Raw genomic sequence first — 22802 nt, forward strand, 5'->3', positions numbered from 1 at the left:
AAATACAAGGTGCATTAGCTGTCACAATTACAAATACAAGGTGTGTTAGATGTCAAAATTCTGTAATTTTTCTAGCACATTCTCACATGTTTCAAACTTGTCTGAAATCAACTTAAACTTTTGAATGAAGTAAACAAAAGTTTAATTTATTTGAAAGAGAGCTGAGGTTTTGTTAACCTGATGATGACTTAAGAAGGTCAAAATGTTGTTCTCTATTTTAATAAGTTTTAATACTCATACCAGCCATCTTCAGATACATTGTTACTGTTAATTTGTTAATAGAGTAGAAAGTTACATTTGTGTACATATTTTGCTTTGAATATTTCTTCTAATCATATTTGAAGTAATAAAAAAATTTCAAAACCAAATACAGTGAAATAAAATAAAAACACTTTTAATAACATAAAATCAGCTACTTTTAGAAACTTTTTATAATAATGTTAACAAACAATTGAAGTCTTGTTCATTAAACATTAAAAGTTTAAAATGAATCATAAATGTAAGTTACTTAAATGATGATGAAATTGAAAATGATTTGGTACCTGACTTCAGATAATGGTATCATATCCAATGAAAATACATATTAGTACAGCCACTACTACTTTTACATCATCTATATGGCATTAAACACTGATATTTTTACATAGTAATTAATGGTCAAACTATACTCTTTCCTTAAAATTTAAACAATGACTTGTTTTTGTACCATCTTTAAAATCCATCACTGATGCACATATCCAATGGATGTTAACTCCTTCAACCAGTTCTTATTAATCCCACAGGTTCAGCAAGATATGTACTTGATAAAGTATAACTTTTTATAAGATACATGTATTAAAGTAATAAATACTACTTGGAAGAAAAACTAAACAAATACTATTGTACTGTAAGTTATGGTAACCAATATTACCTAGAAAAACTGTAACACTATTAATCTTACCAACAAGGTTCTTCCTATGGTCATGGGTCAAAGACTATGCCACTGAATTTCTATTTTATGTATAGATGTCAAGTCTGGTATCAAATTATAGAGTGTAACTCAAATTTTAGCATTATACATTAGTTAATTTCTTAATTTAAAAATTAATATTACAAAAAATTCATAAATATTGATTTTTCTATGTCATGTGGTATGCTGAATGCAGCATTGGTTCAAATTAGATGTTTGTGATGTCCAAATACAAATTCTACAGTTTTTAAGGAATTAAATGCTCAAACTACTGATATTGCAAAGCTAAAATATAAGAACCTCCTCTTTTGCTATTTTCTGAAATAATAATGTATTTATTGATTCAACCAAGGTGACCTTGCCCATCCATCCTGTTTTTGAAAAGACTTCCTTACATACATCTATTCCACCTAATGACATGTACAACCTATTAAAAGCATAGAATGTTCTTCTTGTGGTTTTCACAGTCTCTGCAAAGTATTTGCAAGAGAAACTCTTTCTTTTCATGCTAGATTCCAAATAGTAAGGTAAGACATTAGTGAACTCTAAAATTCTTGTTTTTCACATTGGCATAGTTACTAAGCTTGATAAATTATAGTGAAATTCTGTGGTACTGATATAATAATTTATGATTTTTTTTTCTAGAATTTCAAATGCACATACACAGCATTGAATACAAAGTTCATAATTGCAAGAGATAATTGTTTACTGTACTTTATTTAAGACAAATAACTGAAATTTAAGAACTTGTTGGTAAATAGCAATAATTTATAAACATATTTAACGTATTACAACAGAAATGAGATTCTATTTTACAAAATACTGGTCCACTAGAACACAGCCATGACAGGCCAATTTTTAAAAGTCTGTTTTACATTCTTGGAAGGTGCATGCATCACATCATTGTAATTTCTGTAATGTTAGTCAGGCATAGCTGAAAGGCCAATAAAAAAATACCTACATATATATAAAAAAAAATGTATAATGTTATGAGGTGTAAGATATTTAAACTAAACATTTATGTTTTGTGTTATAATCTGTAGTCATTGTAGAATGAGAAAAAGAATTTATATTTTCTAATTTTTATGACAGTTATGAGGTTGATTAAATCAACCACACCTGTACAGAGATACAATAGTAAAAAGGACAGATAAAACAAAGTTTTTTTCTATAAAAAAAACAAAAAAAACACTTGATAATTAGCTGGAGGTTATAAAAATTTTGCAGGTGAAATTTGAAATTTTTCTGATGCACAAAAGTATTTTTAACCTTAAAATCAAAATTACATACTAAATAGTCAACATTTCAAATAAAAAAACACAAAAACATTATGTAAAAAGGTTTTAAATACTTGATATTTTGTGTACAAAAGCCTTGTAAGCCTTGATAAGAGTTAGAACATCTTCACAAAATTTTGCATATTAAGTGTTATAGCATGAAAACTATAAAAAGCATAAAACAATTACTGAGATTGAGCCTGTGGTGAGAGAGTTAATATATTGTACATGTACATCATAGTGACCAATATTACTTGTAACAACACTTAACTAACACAGTTGGTGTACTGTACATGTAGATTATAGTGACCTGGAAGAACTGTAACACTGTTAGTGTATTGTACATGTAGATCATAGTGACCTGAAAGAACTGTAACACTGTTAGTGTATTGTACATGTAGATCATGGTGGCTAATATTACTTGGAACAACACTTAACTAACACTGCTGGTATACTGTACATGTAGATCACAGTGACCAATTACCTAGAACAGATATTAAACACTTGCTTATATTTCCAAGTTACTTCACTTAACAAAGCTTTAATAATCTACCATTTTCAATCTGCAGTAAGTGTTTGTTACTCTTCAAACAGCAAAAAACATTTTCTTAGAAAGCATTGTGTGTTTACTAATTAATAACAGGCATGACAAGTACTGGAACAGAATAAGACTAATTACATGTTAATCATATTTCTTATTACTAGCCCAATACAGATTTCCAGTAAGAAAATAACAAATGATCTCACCTGGAAATCTCTACTGGATTAGTAAAAAAAAAAGTTTGACTAAAAATATTATTTATACTACTGCAATCAAACATGTTACAAACTATGAACCATACTTAATCAGCTTAGACTTTAGAAACCCAAATACTTGAAATCTTGCAAATTATTTTTTGTTATTGCAAAACAGACTTCATTTAATAGAAAATTTCCACTTAGAAAATGTATCAAACATTTACTCACTATTGCATACAGGGGCTTCATTACTCCATTTTCCATTAGGTAAACAGTAGACTGTAGCAATTCCTTCAAGTTTATAACCCATATTGCAGAAGTATGCAACATTTGCTGGAAACTGATACACTGAACCTTTTTTATAGCCATTTGTGATATCTGGTGGTGGCCCACATTGATCTTAAAAAGGTATGTTTAATATTTATAAGCAACATCCTGAAATTATTTCATAATAAACATTTAACGGAAAATATTAAAGAAAAGAATAAAAAGCTTTATATATTTCTGCAAATATCTCCAACTTTACCTCAGTGGTAAAAATTGCTTAACCTGAAATTAAACTAATTATAATTAAGTAACCATGAATAGAACAGTAGAAAAATTATTTTAAAATAGTTTAATAAGCATATTAATGCAATGTTAGTATTAAATATTATGGAATATGTAAACCTTCAGTCTGGTGTATTTTAAAAGTCACTAGTATTTTCATGTAAACAAGAGAAATTGCAACAGATTTTAAAAATTTATTGATAAACTTTATGTCTTATGTCACACGTCACCTAAAAAAAGCAGAGAAATGAAAGTATGTAAAAACTTGCTGGAGATTACGCTTTTAAAAATTGGTTGAATTTTAAGAACTCTATAGGTAGCACCTAGTTTCCAGTCAGTTTCAGCTGTTTGGTAAAATTGAAGTGTTAATGCAACATTATTAAGAAATGAAGCATGATTCAACATGAGACAAAAGAGAGCAATGTGCATATGGGTGTTTACAGAAAAATTTGCAAGTACAGAATTTCTGTTGGATCTATGATTGATTTGTGATGCTCTCCAAGAATTATCTGAGTAGAATTTTGATTTACAAGAGCGTGATATAGAATTGTAAAAGGCAAATCAAAAGATAAATTTTTGAAGAAAGATGAACAATTCCAGGTCCATATTATGTCACAGAAAATCTTCACTTCTATAGAGTTTCACTTTTCAACAAAGACTGCAGAAAGGATCCTCTAATTAATCCTGAAGCTTTTTACAGAACCTTGAAAAAATCAATGTAAAATAAGTTGCCTGACAGTGAAGATAGCAATATAAAAAGCATGCTTGATAAAAAACATTAGCCTGAAATGATGCTCATTTAACAACTGGTGAGACTTTAGCTAAATAAAAGAGATATGACTCATGAATTCCACCAGGACTTAAGTGAAAGGAATGTTCTAGAAAAACTGCAGCATTTAAAACATGCCCTGAGTACTATTCCTATTTCTTCCAGTGAATGTGAACAAGGGTTCTCCAGATGAATTTGACTGTCACCTCAACCAGAGCTCCACTAATGACAAAATCCATTTCTGCACTTTTGTTTATTAAAATCTTTTGGACCAGCCTTCCATGCTTTGATCCTAAAAAACATGTAAAGTTACAGTGCAATATAAAGATTATAAAGCTAAATGTGTCACATGCAGGTTAGTGAAGATTAATGTGTAACATGCAGATTAGTAAAGATCAATGTGTAACATGCATATCACTGAAGCTCAGTGTACAGATTAATGATGTTTAATGTAACATAGATTAGTAATATTTACACTGTAGCATAAAAATGAGTGAAGTTCAACCACAATAGCAAATATATATAAATACAGCTCACAGCAAACGAATTAAGTTTAATACTGTAGCATCTAGCAGAATACCAAGAAAGTGAAGGAACAAGCAGAAGTGCTAGATACTCAGCAAAAGCTTTCACCTAGAGTATTGGCAATGCTCCAAACATCACCTACCTCTTGGCCATCAGAGAGTAAGATCGAGAGGGGGACAGAATTGTAGTGCCCACTGACCTTTCAAATCCTGTCCCATATGATCTTGGAACTGGTGGTAGAAGATATGCTAGTTGTGAACTTAATCCAAGATTCCTTCTGGCTTTGACGTCTTACCCACCTAGCATGTGCACTGGTCCATTGGAAAGCAATGTGGTTCGAAAGTGTGGGATATCTACGGAAAGTATCTCAGGCCTGTTTTTAAGCCTTCCGTGCAATGTGGCAGGCAGGATTCCACCACGGACGAGGATATCATGGAAAACATGTCGAGATTTTAGGAATACACTGAGCAGCTGCTTGTATAATACAGTCAATTACCACTGCCACACAGTCGTCTGTTGATGGCTGACTCACAATGGCAGGATCAAGTTCTGGCGAGAGCAGTGAAAGTGGACCAGTCTGCCTCATCCAGCTTCCACTGGGACACATGGGTAAGGTGGCATTGACCACGACTAGTCTCTCTCAAAAGTATAGTAAAATGATCACTGCCTCGAGGATTATTGTCAACCCTCCATGAAAAATGGGAAAATAATGAAGGAGAGCAAACAGAGAGATCAATAGCAGTAAATTACTAACTAAGTGCATGAAAATAAGTGAAAGAACCAGTATTGAAAAGAAAAAGATTGTAATCAGAGAGCATATGCTCTACAGAGCGTCCCCTTCTATCAATAACAGCACTTCCCTAGAAGGGATGATGTCTATTAAAGTCCCCCAAGATTAGAAAGAGAAAGGGCAACTGTTCAACAAGTGCATCAAGGTCTGATTGATCATATGTCTCTCCAGAGGACAGGTAGAGAGAACACACAGTGATGGTATGACCCAAGGAAACATGGATGGCTACGGCCTCCAAGGGTGTGTTGAGTGACAAAGAGAGGGTGGGGACGTGCTGATCAACCAACAGTGCCACCCTTCCATGTACTTGTCCATCACACAGCCTGTCATTTCTGTACAGAGAAACCTGCCGAATATTGACTGTATCGGCAGGTTTTAGAAATGTTTCTTGTAAGGAAAGACATACAGGACGGTAGGAAGCAATCTGTGTTTTGATGCCATCCAGATTAGAACGTAAACCTCAACAGTTCCATTGTATCAAGGTGGCCATTGTTAACGACAGGTAGGCGAAGTGGTTGGAGAACCCTTCTGTTTACGACCACATCTTTTTTTCTTATTGTCCTTATTCGGAAGAGGTCTATCGACCTCCATGGATCCTGACCTGGCTTGATTGGGCAGGTCTTTGTTGTTGGAAGGGGATTCCAGTGACTGATGATGCAAACGAATGATGGTTTTGTATCTTGGGGTGGGAGAAAAAGATGTATCTGAAGAAATGCCTGTATTTGAAACCAAAGGATATGGATCTTGGGGTTTGTTGGAATGTATGGGAGGAACAGAGATGGGTGTAAAAGTCCATTCATCAACCTTTTTAACCGTGGAGGTCAAAAGTCTTTTCATTTGTTTTGAAAACCATTTTCTTGGAGGCACAGAGAGATCTGTCTGCACTTCCACTGTAGTTGTGGAACGAAGTGCAGCAGCATATGTCCGAGATGAAGTGGCGGACAGCAATTTGCGAGCCTCAAGATAACTAATGTTATGAGTTGTTTTCAAATGCTGCACTTCTTTTTCCTCCAAACATTTTGGGCAAGAACGAAAGTAGGAAGGGTGGGAACCATTGCAGTTGACACAATGTGGGACCATGTGACACTCATAGGAATCATGGTCCTTGCCACCACAACGAGCACACGTCAGGAAACCATGAGAGGACATCTTTGAGTGGCCGAACCTCTGACATTGGAAACGTTGGAGAGGGTTTGGAATGTACGGCCGTACCCTGCAATTTAGATAACCTGCCTTGATGGTGGCAGGTGCACGTGGTGATGTAAATGTCAAAACAAGGATATTTGTCAGCAGTGTAATTCCATCTTCGCGAGTGGAGATGTGCCTCACTGCAGAAACTCCTTGAGTGGAGAAACCAGCAAGAATCTCTGTCTCGGGGACTTTCTTCAAATCCCTCTCAACAATAACTCCTCGTGGTGAATTCAAGGTGGCATGAGGGGTAACCTCAATAGGTACATCCCCAATTGCCTTTGAATTCAAGATGAAATCACTGTGTTGGGATGTGGAAGTTTCAACCAATATGTCTCCAGATCGAAGCTTCTTTACTGACTTTGGATAGCCAGCAAGTCCCTCTCGTCCCTTCTGAATAAAAAAGGGGGACATTTGCCCTAAAGGTTTTTCTGAAAGAGAATGTAATATAAGAAAATGAGGTACGTGTGTTACAGATGTTGAAGATTGCTGCTCAGTCTTCAAAATGTGGTCGTTTACCTATTGACTTTTTTTTTAGTAGGAGGATCCATAGGAAAAAAGGAAAATTTCGGTACCCACTGACCCCACCCACCATGGAGCCCTACAAGGAGACGCACTACAATGTCATGCAAGGACAATGCAGCAATGCCAGGGTTTCGTGAGCACTATACCCAAACACCAGCATCAGGCACAATGTCCACAACACCCGTTGAGAACTTCCAACACTGGTACTTGGTTGACTCTAGCCCAAGTGGACCAGCCGAATGACCCAAGGGGGGCCACCCAAAGGCCGCCCGTCTACAGGAATTTGAGGCCAAAGTGATGTATTAGGGTTGGACCCCTCAACCACCAGGATCCTCTCCACCCCTTCACGGGTTGCCATGCACGGCAAACATGTGGGTGGATGTTTATATCCCAGTGGAGGTAACCAGAAAGAACAGAACCTTCCCTCAGAGGTCCCCTCACCATGTACAGGAATCCACACCAAGGGGGAGTGGAGAGGAAGTGGATGACAAATCCCTCTGATAAAACCTGAAAAATCAATAAATCCCTGATAAAATCACATCATGGATAAACAAGCTCTGATCAGACTGGAACCCACGGGGTAGTCACAGATAAAGATGGCAGCATGACACTGTACTAGAAAAAAAATATGACAAGAAGATGATACCCATGCAGAAGGAGCAGGTAAAGGTTAGAAAGTATTAGGACATGGAACAGAAATAGGGAATTTTCAAGGATCCACGCACGACAAACAGTCAATCAACACGGAAAGAGTCAACTGCTATCTCACAGATTCCAAAGTTGTCAGAAGTTTTCCAAAGAGAAGAGATGTAAGTCTAAAAGATAGAGGGATGGCAAATGAACATGGGATAAAACCACATCTCTTCCTAAAAGGTCCAAACAACAGAGAAACCACACATATAAAAAAAGAGGTGAAATTGACAAACATGTCAACAAGGTACCCCGTCCAAAAAAACACAAAACACATCAGGATCACAGTGGATTGCCTCAAAGAGGAGGTAAATGTGAACAAGTACCGTGGGATATACATATGGGTAAGACAAAAGTGAGAAAATTGGACATGGAACAAAAGAACAGAGCAATCAAGGTCCTCTCTCTACATATATAAAATAGATTCCATTTTTCTAAAGTGAAGAACAGAAAATTGGCTTGATTGTAGGAAACTAGTTTGAACTGAACTGCACCTTCACTGAACTGAGATACAAAATGCTCAACAGGAATTCCAATATCATTAGAGGGCAAAAATACAAAATAATGAGGGGAAACGTCACAAGAAATGTAGAAGATGATAGAAAATTGGAAGAAGGGATAAAACAGAACGTACCTGTGAAATCATGTCCACAAAAATGCTGTATTAGGGTTCACAGAACCCACAGTAGAAATTGGGGAAGCTGTAGCAATTTTATGTGGAAGAAAAAGACTGTCAAAACCTCTGTCATCGCAGATAGGTTTAGCCTATTCAGGAGGAAGCTGGGCAACATGAGTAGTAGTAGTTTGGTTTGAATAACAAACAATCTCTCAACAAATAATTTCCAATAATTCCAAAGTTATACCCACCTGATGCATGAGTAAATGTGCTGGTAGAAGGTGCAACCTCCGACTTGGTAACATGTACTTCAGAATTCATATTGTACACCAAATACAACTGTGTTGGTAAAGAACGATAAATGTGGAAAATTGATTAAGTCCCATAACTGGCTTTAGAAAATGAAATTATACCACAAGTAAATAATATTATGGAAAATAATAGGTTTAAACTTGAAAATAATGCTATTAAAATTAAATTTTATAGAGCACTAAATAAAATGTATGAACATGAGCAATACCAAATAAGAAGTGTTAGATATGTAGAGTAGCATAAAGGGAGTCATGAGTTACTTGTGTGCAAGATATGTCTATTGGTGTAGGTTTGTTGCATGATAATTTGTATGAATGAATCAGTTAAACCATGTGAACTGAAGGGTGCATAAGAGTGAAAGGCTTGTGACACACACAAAAATTTTGTAAATAGAGGGCAGTAATGAATGAGAATAGCTGTGTGTGTGAACAAAAGGACCTGTCAAAATTAATTACAAGTATTATTAAATATTATATGCAACATACAGTGTCAGCCAAAAACATACCCCCACAATTCACCATATTGATGATATTTAATCCAGCGATTAGTAAACAGAGAAACTTGCAATGGACCATCTTGTATTTCGAAATGACTACACTTTCCTTTTTTCTCACTGAAATAGGAAAATAGCACATTTAAAATATTAAAAAAACACAGAGCAATAACTTTAAGAAGCCATTTCATTCACAGTCTCAAAATTTTAGGTACAACAATCTGCAAGCTAATAAAAATTCACAAAACTGTTTTATCTTTTTAATGTTGGTTCATAATTGTTTCATCTGGAAGTGGGTTACAATGCTTTTAAGAACAAAACAAATATATACATATGGGAGAAAATAAAACAAACATGGGATTAAAGATAGCAATTGTAAATTGTTACATCAATTTTCTAATGTTTCATGTGAAAGTCAAAAAGACTAGCTTACTGGTTTGTCAGGTATTCTGAATACGAGTAAAGTTAATGCAAGCAAAATAAACAAACAGTCTGGTGTTAAAAAAAGAAAAGAAAAAATGTTGATAAATATAATAAAATTCTTACAGAAGTTAACAAAAATTACATTTCAACAACTTAGTTCATTTCAAAACAGTTCTTGTTTAAAAAAACTGGTAAAATAACTAAAATCTCAACAACTAATATGTTTGATCCATCATCCAAGCTCATCTGACACTTTGGTATTAGGCAAAAGGCCTAATCCACACTAGATATAACATGTATAGTGTGGTTTACATATCAGTTTACATAGTTTTCTTACATTCTTCCTTACTTTCATAGTATGGCTTACATATCATTACATTCTTCCTTACTTTCACAATGTGGTTTGCATATCATTACATTCTTCCTTACTTTCACAATGTGGTTTACATATCATTACATTCTTTCTTACTTTCAGAGTACAGTTTACATATCATTACATTCTTCCTTACTTTCAAAGTACAGTTTACATACCATTACATTCTTTCTTACTTTCATAGTATGGTTTACATATTATTACATTCCTCTTGTATATTCTTAGAATTCTCCTACTAACTGATATGAAAAATATAAGAGTAGATTATTGTAAGTCAAGAAGTACTATTCTGTTGCCACTGATGAGAAGTGAGGTCCATAGAGCTCAAATCTATTTTACGTTTCTCACTGCAACTGTTACAAACGTTACTTAAAATCCAATTTTATATTCAACTTTCATAAGTGATATTTTTTAGAAACTGAAGTAAAATATCAGGCAAGGAGAATCAATGATTTTTTAAAAAATAAAGGGAGGGTTGAATCTTTATTTTTTTAAGGGTGAGTGTAAAAGGAGAGAGCTTTGAAGGACCACGTCATCCTTTATTATCCATATCTTATTTAAATGGATTTAGGATATACTAGCTGTAAGAGATATAAAAAAACTTGGTAAGAGCAAGAAGTTTAAAATGAAAATAGAAGGGAAAATTTCAAAATAACATGAAACCTAAATATTTGGTTCAAAGTGAAAAAAAAAGAAATAGTCAAAATGAAGACTGGGCTATAACGAACTGAGAGCAAGGGTTATGTTTAAGGTTGTGAGATGGCTGAACTTTTAAATGTTCTCCTCTGTTTTTACCAGAGAAGATACAAGTTATACTCCATATTCTCTGGGGAATACTGAAATTGACCCTGTTAATAAAAATAGGAATTCCTTGGCAGTAAATAGAAAGATGTATAGAGCCAATAAAATGATTACCCAAGGATTTTAATAGTTATGTAAAATAACAGATACCAGGCCTCAAAATTAATGATAGCAAACATCTTGCTAGTGATACAGATAAGTAAAACTTAGATGACACCAAAAAATTCAAAAACAGTTGCCACTATCCTCTTCACAGTTGAATGTCAACAGACCTAAGATAATTGATATGGTGTGGATTTCATTCACTATATATTGCAAGACTCAGAGTACAGAAAGTTATTATAACTGTGATCAATAAATCTGTTTCATTTGCTAGCATCATGTCAGTTTTGCAATATTAAGGATAAGTATCAGAAAGTAGGGATAACAAGACAACAGAATCTATTTGGTTTGTTGGATGCTAAAGCAATTAACAGGTTGGCTGACTGGCTAGACTCGCACCACATAGCCTCTGCTGTGCAGTTTTGTTGAAAGTGTGAATGATTGATTGATTTAGTGTTTTATGGCACAAAGCAGCTAGGCTATCTGCACCAAATATCCAGTAAAAAGGTAAAAATAAATTAAATGTAGTAAAATACACAAAAGGAAATGAAGGTGAAACAAAACATCATTAAAAAACAGAAAAAGCATTAAACCAATGTTGACACCTAGTCTACAATGTAAAGAGAGAAAGCAGAGTAAGAGAAGTTGTAAAGGACTTTCTCTAGCAAAATGGTAATGATCACAACCCTCCAGGAAGACTAACTGGTAAGTAAAATAACCACCGTCAGTCACCTGAAGTTGGCCTTTCCAGTCCTTGTTCCAGGTTATGTTGTCATAACAGCCATTATCAAAAGGTAAAATAAGAAAAGTGTTAAAAGACATATAGCAAAATCGTGATAAAAATTAGCCAAATATCCTGTAAAAAGGTAAAAGTAAAGTAAATGTAATAAAATTTGTAAAAGGAAACAAAGGTAAAAACAAAACAGCAATTAAAAACAGAAAATGGCATAAAACTAATGTTGACATCCAGTCCACAAAGTTGTAAAGGACTTCCTGTAGCAGAATGATAATGATCATAACCCGCTAGGAAGACTAACAGGTAAGTACAAGAACCACTGTCAGTCACATGAAGTTGGTCTTTTCAGTCCTGGTTCTGGGTTATGTGTCATTATGGCCAGTACCAAATGTTAAAGTAATAAAAGTGTTAAAAGACATGCAGCAAAATTGTAATAACAACTCACCAGGACGACTAACGGGTAGTTCAAACAGCAGCGTTAGGCACCTGATGTTGGGCTTTCTTGTCCTGGTGTCGAGTTATTTAATGTTCTGGCCATTTTCCAATGTCAAATTGGACCAGAGAGATTGAGACTCTTAAAAGGGAACCACAATTGAAAAGGTGTAATGAATAAATATCAAACACTTAAATGACATTAAAAAGATTAATGGCCATTAAAAAACTAAAAACTTTATCAAAGTGGACAGTGTCATCATCACCAATAACACTGTTCAATGTTATGAACAAACCCTGGGACAGAACTAATGTGTAGTCTAGTCAGAACAACTTCCTCCTTCCAATCCTTACAGAAGCAAGATGGCCAAAGTCCAATATATGGTTTTATTTGGAAAAGCTTGTGTTCACGTTGCTCACTCCAAGTCGACTGCCAGCTGGCACGGAGCCGAGCCTTGAATACAGGGCCATAGTCCATGTACAGAATAGGCACAGTGGTGACAGTGCCAGAGCAGATAGATTTAGCTTCTGTGTCTGCAAGCGCATTCCTGCGAATACCAACGTGGCCTGGTATCCAGAAAAACTGGATAGAAGTAGATGTTAATAAGAAATGGGCCAGTCAGTTTTGAATATCAGCGAGAACAGGGTGTGAGCCAACGTGAAGTGATTTCAAGACCAGTAGAGAACAAAGAGAGTCAGTATAAATAGTGCAGTCAGAGTACTGCTCAGCTTCAATATGATCCAGGGCAAGAGATATGGTGTACAGTTCAGCAGTGAACACAGAAGCTGTAGAGGGGATTCTGCACGCAACCACCAAACTGCAACAAACCATGGCAGAGCCCACAGAATTACCTGATTTGGAATCATCAGTATAAATTGGAATGGAATGACTCTCCGAAAGATGTTAAGTAAATAAAAGACGGTACTTCCAATAGAGAGTATCTGCCTTTCTCAGGTGACTTAAAGAAAGGTCACATTTGGGGGCTGTAATAAGCCATGGGGGGATAGGCTGATCAGTGGATTCTGCAATGTTATCCAAGGACAGACCCAATTCATCCAATTGCACCTGGATGCGAAGGCCAAAATGAGCAATGGCAGATCGCCTGTTCTGAAAAAGTAAGGCCCACTGAGGAAGGAAAACACATTCCCACGTGGGATGCTTTGGTAAGGAATGAAGTATCGAAGAATACAGTAAAGACAGTTGCAAAGGGTGAAGGTGCAGGGAAGGTTCATGAGATTCCACGTATAAGCTCTGAACTGGGGAGGTGCAGAAAGCCCTAGTGCAGAGTCAAAGTCCTTGATGATGAATGGGGTCCAGCAGAGCCATGGACCATTGATCCATAGTCGAGTTTTGAATGAATAAAAGCACAATATATGTTGCACAACATAGAACATCGATCCACTCCCCAACTGGTGGTAAAGAGGACATGGAGGATGTTCAGTGCTCTTGTGCATTTGACCCGTAGCTGCTTTAAGTGTGGTATAAAGGTCAACTTACGGTAAAAGATAAGCCCCAAGAACTTGGTCTCATGGACCATTGGCAGCGAAACTTCACCGATACGGAGTTCAGGATCAGGGTGAATACCCTGTTGACAGGAAAAGTGCATGCAAACGGTTTTAGAAAGAAAAAATCAAAGCCATTTGCTGTAGTCCACTTCAGTAGACAATTGAGGGCAGTTTTTAGTTGCCGCTCAATATATCTCATGTTCGACGACTGACACGAGATGTGAAAGTTGTCGACATAGAGCCCATTTGCAACAGTGGCATTTATCTTTATACTGAAAAGTGTGACACTCAAAACATATCCCTGAGAGACCCCAAGTTCCTGTACAAAAGAACAGGAAAGTGTCGAACCCACACGAACTTGGAATCTCCTGTCCATTAAAAACTTTTTAATAAACATGGGTAAATAGCCACGTAACCCATATATATATGGAGGTCTTGCAAAATGCAATAACTTCCATGTTGTGTCATAAGCCTTCTCAATGTCAAAGAATACTGATACAAGTTGTTGGCGTTTGAGAAAGGCTTCTCTGATTGATGTTTCAATTCGAATTAGGTGGTTTGTGGTGGAGTGCTGTCATCGGAACCCACACTGGGTGGGCGAGAGGAGGTCGTTTGATTCGAGGAACCAAACAAGACGAGCATTAACCATCCTCTCTAAGGTCTTACACACACAGCTTGTCAAAGTAATTGGATGGTAGTTTGAAGGAATCTTGGGATCTTTCCCAGGTTTAGAGAAAGGTATGATAATAGCCTGGCACCAGGCATCAGGAAAAACATTCTACTGCCAGATCCGGTCAAAACAATTAGAAGAATATCAAAAAAAGCAGAAGAGAGATAGCACAGCATGTCATAGTGCACATCATCAGGTCCAACAGATGTACTGCCAGACCGATGAAGGGCCATTTTCAGTTCCACCAGTGTAAAGGGACAATTGTAGTCAAAGAGACAGTCAGTTCGAAAGGAAAGAGATGAACGCTCTGACCGAGTCTTGATGGCCAAGGTGGAGGAACAAGCAGAAGTGCTAGACACCTGGCAAAAGCTTTCACCTAGAGTATCGGCAATGCTCCAGACATCAACTACCTCTTACTCAGAGAGTAAGATGGAGAGGGGAACAGAATTGTAGTGCCCACCAACCTTTCGAATCCTGGACAAAGATATTGTGGAAAATGTGTCGAGATTTTAGGAATACACTGAGCAGCTGCTTGTATAATACAGTCAGTTACAGCTGCCACACAGTCATCTATTGATGGCTGATTCACGATGGCAGGATCAAGTTCTGCAAGAGTAGTGAAAGTGGACCAGTCTGCCTGATCCAGCTTCAACCAGGGCACGTGGGTAGGGTGGCATCGACCACAGCTAGTCTTATTATTGTCAACCCTCTATGAAAAATGGGAAAATAATGAAGGAGAGCAAACCGAGAAATCAATAGCAGTAAAGGACTGACTAGGTGCATGAAAATAAGTAGAAGAAGCAGTATTGAAAAGAGAAAGTTTGTGAACAGAGAGCATATGCTCTACAGAGCAACCTGTCCTATCAATAACAGCACTTCCCCAGAAGGGATGATGTCAATTAAAGTCCCCAGAATTAGAAATGGAGACGGCAACTGTTCAACGAGAGCATCAAGGTCTTATTGATCATATGTCTCTCCAGGGGACAGGTAGAGAGAACAAACAGTGATGGTATGACCCAAGAAAACATGGATGGCTACGGCCTCCAAGGGTGTGTTGAGTGACAAAGACAGGGTGGGCACATGCTGATCAACCAATAGTGCCAACCCGCCATGTACTCGTCCATCACACGGCCTGTCATTTCTGTACAGAGAAACCTGCCGAATGTTGACTGTATTGGCAGGTTTTAGAAATGTTTCTTGTAAGGAAAGACATACAGGATGGTAGGAAGCAATCTGTGTTTTGATGTCATCCAGATTATAACGTAAACCTCAACAGTTCCATTGTATCAAGGTGGCCATTTTTAATGACGGGTAGGCAAAGTGGTTGGAGAACCCTTCTGTTTATGACCAAATCTTTTTTTCTTATTGTCCTTATTCGGAAGAGGTCTATCGACCTCGATTGGGCAGGTCTTTGTTGTTGGAAGGGGATTCCAGTGACTGAGGACGTGAACGAATGATTGTTTTGCATCGTGGGGTGGGATGTATCAGAAGAAATGCCTGTATTTGAAACCGAAGGATATGGATCTTGAGGTTTGTTGGAATGTATGGGAGGAACAGAGATGGGTGTAGAAGTCCATTCATCAACCTTTATAACCGTGAAGGTCAAGAGGCTTTTCATTTGTTTTGAAAATGATTCTCTTGGAGGCACAGAGAGATCTGTCTGCACTCCCACTGTAGTTGTGGAACGAAGTGCAGCAGCATATGTCCGAGATGGAGTGGCAGACAGCAATTTCCAAGCCTCAGGATAATTAATGTTATGAGTCGTTTTCAAACGCTGCACTTCTTTTTCCTCCAAACATTTTGGGCAAGAACGAAAGTAGGAAGGGTGGGAACCATTGCAGTTGACACAATGTGGGACCATGTGACACTCATAGGAATCATGGTCCTTGCCACCACAACGAGCACATGTCAGGAAACCATGAGAGGACATCTTTGAGTGGCCGAACCTCTGACATTGGAAACGTCGGAGAGGGTTTGGAATGTACGGCTGTACCCTGCAAATTAATTAACCTGCCTTCATGGTGGCAGGTGCACGTGGTGATGTAAATGTCAAAACGAGGATATTTGTCGGCAGTGTAACTCCATCTTTGAGAGTGGAGATGCACCTCACTGCAGAAACTCCTTGAGTGGAGAGACCAGCAAGAATCTCTGACTCGGGGATGTTCTTCAAATCCCTCTCAACAATAACTCCTCATGATGAATTCAAAGTAGCATGAGGGGTAACCTCAATAGGTACATCCCCAAATGCCTTTGAATTCAAGAGTTCACTGTGTTTGGATGTGGATGTTTCAACCAATATGTCTCCAGATCGAAGCTTCTTTACTGACTTTGGAGAGCCAGCAAGTTCCTCTAGTCCCTTCTGAATAAAAAAGGGGAACATTTGCCCTAAAGGTTTTTCTGAAAGAGAATGTAATATAAGAAAATGGGGTACAGGTGTTGAAGATTGCTGCTCAGAGTCTTTAAGACGTGGTCGTTTACCTATTGACTGTTTTTTCACTATTTTATTTAAATTTTTTGTTGGAGGATCCATAGGAAAAAAAGGACAATTTTGGCACCCACTAACCCCACACAACATGGAGCTCTAAGAGGGGATGCAACAATGTCCACAACACCTGTTGAGAACTTCCAACACTGGTACTTGGTTGACTCTAGCCCAAGTGGACCAGATGACTGACCCAAGGGGGTCTACAGGAATTCAAGGCCAAAGTGGTATGTTAGGGTTGGACCCCTCAACCACCAGGATCCTCTCCTCCCCTTCACGGGTCGCCATGCATGGCAAACCAAACACGTGGGTAGATGTTTAGATCCCAGAGGAAGTAAAATGAAAGAACAGAACCTTCCCTGGGATGTCCCCTCACGACGTACAGGAATCCACACCGAGAGGGTTGAAAGTGTGGTTAGAAATACTGTACAAGTGGTTTCTTGTTAAAGTTCAATAATAATAAAATAGATATGGTGTAAATTCAAGGCTTTTATCCACATTTCTCTAAATCTATCTATGATAAACATAAATATCAAGCCTATTAAGTCATATTGCTTTACCAGCTTGTTTGTTTGTAGTCAAGCATAATGCTACACAATGGGTTATGTGTGAGGTGTATACCACAGGTATTGAAACCAAGTTTCTAGTATTGCAAGTCTTTAGATATACTACTGAGCCATGGGGGATATATACAGACTAGCCATCAGTATTAAGGCATTGTGGACTATTGATCCAGGTGCTCATGATCTAGGTACACCAGAATCTGCTCACACAGAACATATGTTTACTTTAATGAAAGAGTTAAAATACAACAAATTTCATGCAATTAACACTAATTATGATATTCACAAATAGTTGAAAAAAAATTGACAAAAGATATATAAACATGGATAAGACATAACTTATCTACAGATATTTTATATATGAAATAACGATCATGCAGTCATAGTTTGCATTGGAAAATAATCCCGCTAGCAACAGTTCTGAATTTGACAGTGAGGAAAAAAATGAGCAACAGCTACCTACTGTCTTCAAAAGTAAAGACCGAAACTTGGATATCAAAATCTCTTTTATTATTGTTGGTCAATGGACAGTAAATACATCTCAGAGAAAGTTGCTTATGTTACTGCTACTTTTTAAAAGAGGGTGATAAGAAATATGCTAGACATTATAAACTATCTAAACCTCATTTATACAGTTGGAAAAATTTTAGAGTTTGATAAAAGATTTACGAAAGCACAGAGTGAAATAACTGTGAAAGCCATCAAGAAATAAACAAAGGGAAATCTTTACTTTCTAGTGTGTGTTTTCAAGGATGCTACACAAATTAGCTAAGAAAATCACATCACAATGTTTGTCAGAAGACCAGCTAATTAGCTTGTAGGATGGTTGACTAGGAGAAAGCAAAGAGTTGTTGTTAATGAAGTCCAGTCAAATTGGAGTATTATCACTACTGGAGTACTTCAGTAGCCAGTGCTTGGTCTTTTTGCTTATGCATATTCATGATATTGGATGGGTTATATAATTACTATGCTAGTAAAGTTTATTGTTGACATTAAACTCTCAAGTATTTTTTAATTATATTGATGATGTTAAGGTACTCTACAGAATGTCATGGATCAATTGGTACATTGTAAAAATATTTGGCAAATAATCTTCAATTATAATAAATTCAAGGTAATATAATTTTGACCATGTGTTTACAATAGAAGAAAACCCACTCAACTTTATAAATGAAGGATTTTAATGTATAGAATGTTAGCATATATTTATGGGTATACAGATTATAAGTAAAAAAAAGTATCTCTATACAAATTCCTAGTTAAGCTTAACTAGTCAGTAGTGTTTCAGTCAGTATATTTATCTGAGAACAGATACTGACTTACTGGAAAGGGTTTAAAGGTTTAGCACTGAAATAATTCTAGAAATAAAAATGGTTATCTTATATGGAAAGTTTAAATTTAATTAGCTTATTTTCTCTTGAGAAAACAATCATGAGAGATGATCTTATTGATGTTTATGAAATTATCCTAGAGTTTCATAGGATAAAGGCTTCCAATTTCTTTGTGTGTTGTATTATGGAAATAACAGGATGAAAGGATACAAGTTTAAGATTTGGAAAAGACAGTCTAAGCTCCAGCTGAGAGAAGTTTAAGAAAGGAATGGTGTTAGTATGATTTCTTCCCAAAGATGTAGGTGTACAATGCTAAATATTCATTAGATGTATTACCATATTAACTACACTTGATACACAATAAGTCTGTTAGCTTGTAGAATCTGTTAAAATGGCACATTCTAAACATATTTTCTAAACTTTACTAAAGAACATGGTTTAATAAGCACACTACTCCCAAAGAAAAACAACAAAAGGTATACAGACTGAAAACAGGCTACTCATTTTTATTTAGAAATTTTAGATTATAATAGTTACTTAACCAGTATGGTGGTTCTGATAAAACAGTTTAGAAAAATCCCTATTTAACTTATATAACAAAAGTAAACTGTAATAATTTTCAGTTGTGAAAAAACACATTTCAGGATTTTAGCTACCTTAAGATAATGTTATTTTTCCAAATTTAAGATTTCATTAAACTTTTCTGATATTATAGAAATTAGGCAAAACTGATTGTACCATAATTATCTTAGGCAGATTTCAAATGCTAGTTTTTATTGTCATGTTTATCTCACACACATCATACCAGGCTAACAAAGAGCCAAGGAAGTACAAAGATAGTTTTATTCACCAAATGCTCAGATTTCTAAGCATGAGCTGAGATGGAGATATCAGAATTTGATGTCTTAAATGAAGTGTGAACACAAAATCCCTTGTTCATGCTACCACTCAGAAGGTATTTTTATCAACTGATAAAACTGATACACAATTTTGAAGTTTATATTTGAAATTATGACCATTACAAATCTTACACTGTATTCTGTGTAATACATTACAGTATCTTACACTGTACCAGATATCCCTGGTATACAAATGTATTGCAAAGATGAAAGACTTTATGGTTATCTTTACAATTCTTAATTTGAAACAGCTGAGTTATTATAGCATTGTGCCAGTGGTGAGATATCCTTCCAAGTTTCATTGTCAGAGCTGACAACTGTTTTTTTTTTTTTTAACTGTTTGTGTTAGCCTTAAGAAAGTAAAATTTTAGCATATGTAAATTGTCATGTGTTATGAAGGTAGTCATCTTCTAGTGTAACTTTTAAAATGTAAATGGTAGTGGTTGTGATTCATTACGAAAAACATCACAGTAGTTTGTAGAAATAGTACTCTTTACTAATATTATTAGTACTAGTAGGTTGATATCGACAAAACATGTTTTACTGAGGTTAATTCATTAAAAGATATGAATTTATGGCATCCCTATGTTTAATATATTGAAAATATAAAACTAAGTTCACACAAATCTAAATAAAAACTTCACCTTATTTTATAAGAAGTTTCGAATGTACGTGAGTACTAGGAAAGTATTACTACTACTAGACTACTGATACATACAAGGCACACGCCCTTCGTCACGAAATACAACCATATCGTATTTACTATTATATAGATTACTCTAAGGGCCTCTACTCAAAATGTAACAAAAATAAAAGTTTCATCGTTAATCTGTTACTGCTTTATACCTCAGTTGTTTCTAGTTGCATCTTCCGCTACAATAAACACATAAAAACCATACACTAAATTTCTATGTTGAAGTCATATGATTCGTAATACCGAAGTCTCAGAATCGTACGAAAACGAAAAATAGCATCACCTACCGATATAGTTAACGAGTTTTTCAGTTTAAAATGATGTTGTTTTGGTCATTACATTAAACACTAAAATTACTGTTTAAAACAGTGATACAATAATTTGATGATAGGAATCCACTTTAAAAATAAAAGTTGGCTATGGCTTGAATGAATAAATGAAACTTTACTACAAGTAAGAAATATACCAGGTTTGAATCCCCGTCTACCAAACATGTTCACCCTTTCAGCGGTGGGTGGTGATGACTAGATGCCTCTTCCCTTTACATTAGGGACGGCTAGCGCAGATAGCTCTCATGTCGCTTTGCGCAGAATTAAAAAAAACAAACGGAATAAACAAATGTACAACAGTCTTTTATCATAATTAGGAGGACATTGTTCACGGAGATATCGGAATATCAGGACAAGTGGTACATAGTCGGTAGAGTATAGTGCAAACAAAACAATAGTTTACCGATTTACCATCTTCTATAACCCCCCACTTCGGTAATCCAAATGAACACGTTTTCAGTGGACACGCTCTACTGGAACCTTACCTCATAAACCAAATTTCAATGCAATCCATTAAGAAATAAAGGAAATACAAAACATTCAATTTTGATATAATTTTTTCTATTTGTTTTTCCGAAGGTATTTAAACTTTATTTAATGAAACACGTGCTTAACTTTCATATTTTTTGTTTTTTTCAAATTTGGTACCCAGAATAGATTTTTTACAACCTAGACTTGTATTCAGTATTTCTGTAGATACAACCTAAAATCCTATTTGCCCTACCACTAGCAACAGCACACTGCTTGTATGGCTCAAGTGACTGATTAACCATTACACCAAGATACCTATTTACCATGTTACTGTTCAGATTATTTTCATCCACATTCTACTTATAATTCAAATTATGACAACCCATATGTATTATCTTACATTTATTATAGATAAAACCAATTTACCATTTATTTGCCCAACTCATGAAATGATCTAAATTCTTTTTGTAAATCAGCGACATCCTCTTTACAGTATCCTCTTAATACGTTCTGCAAATTTAAGTAATTTATTGACCATTTCTTCATTTATGTTATCGATAAAAAACCAAAAGGAGCACAAGTTCTAACAATGAGCCCTGAGGTAGTCCACTTGAAGCATTAATCCAGTTTGACTGAACTCCATTTATAACAATCCTCTGCTTTCTTCCATCTAATAATTCTTCTATCCAATTTGTTTACTTATACCCCACACCTACAGAGACAATATTTTCACAAGTCTTTTATGTAGCACCATGTGAAATACTTTCTGAAAATTCAGATAACCAAATCTACCCCCTTATTCTCATCCACATAAGCAGTAGCTTTTTAAAAAAAATGTTAAGAGATTCGTAAGGCAAGATTTTCCTTAGTGAAACGATGTTGGCTATCCAATAAAATGCTAAACTTTGTTAAATGCCTTTGCAAAGAATCTTTTATCAGGTTTTCTAAAACTTTTCCCACAGCTGATGCAAAATTAATGAGCCTATGGTAAATGGTACAATTTTTATCATCTTCCTTGAAAAGAGATGTGACATTAGCTAACTTCTAATCATCTGGTACCTGCCCACTATACAATGAATTACGAAAAAACAGAGGTAATTGGCTCACATATCCAATACTTAATGTCTTTAACGATTTTGATTGCACAAGAATAGTTTTCCTTTCTGTAAAAGATGTAACTTGCAATAAACTAATACTGAAGTGGTAAATAGACTCAAAATGAAACTGCTTTTATTTTGTTATGATTTTGTTAACCATACTTTTATTATTACTTCTGTAATGGGAGGTCATGTAGGCTAGTTGTTCGGAGTTTGACTTTAAATCCAGTATAAATAGATTTATTTTAAATGCTATATTCTTAACACCTAGTAACTCTCAAAATTTTCTCAGTAATTCAGAAATGAAGTTTATACCTCTATCTGTAAGTAAATACTGACATATACCGTATCAACTTACTAGCTGGCTTACAAATTCTTTGCGTGTTAAGGCGTGCGACTCGTAATCTGAGGGTCGCGGATTTGCATCCCGGTCACGCCAAACATGCTCGCCCTTTCAGCTGTGGGGGCGTTC

At 35.8% G+C, this 22802-nt stretch overlaps 1 protein-coding gene across 4 annotated transcripts in view; it reads right to left on the reverse strand.

Annotated features, from left to right (window-relative positions):
* Positions 1 to 20726, reverse strand: part of LOC143239591 (protein lev-9-like) — a 46188-nt gene extending 25462 nt beyond the window's left edge. For 3 of the 4 annotated variants that reach the window (XM_076480815.1, XM_076480814.1, XM_076480812.1), the window contains exons 1-3: positions 20586 to 20726; positions 9434 to 9541; positions 3193 to 3363 (exon numbers count right to left, since the gene is read on the reverse strand). In XM_076480815.1, the coding sequence (XP_076336930.1) occupies positions 3193 to 3363; positions 9434 to 9503 (241 nt within the window). In that variant the 5' untranslated portion in view covers positions 9504 to 9541; positions 20586 to 20726. Of the gene's footprint in view, positions 1 to 3192; positions 3364 to 9433; positions 9542 to 20383; positions 20508 to 20585 lie in introns of those variants that run through there. The other variant, XM_076480813.1, reaches the window with a different exon arrangement.
* Between the last annotated feature and the right edge of the window lie 2076 nt (positions 20727 to 22802).

This window comes from Tachypleus tridentatus, chromosome 13, assembly GCF_004210375.1.
Source record: "Tachypleus tridentatus isolate NWPU-2018 chromosome 13, ASM421037v1, whole genome shotgun sequence".
Taxonomy (NCBI): domain Eukaryota; kingdom Metazoa; phylum Arthropoda; class Merostomata; order Xiphosura; family Limulidae; genus Tachypleus; species Tachypleus tridentatus.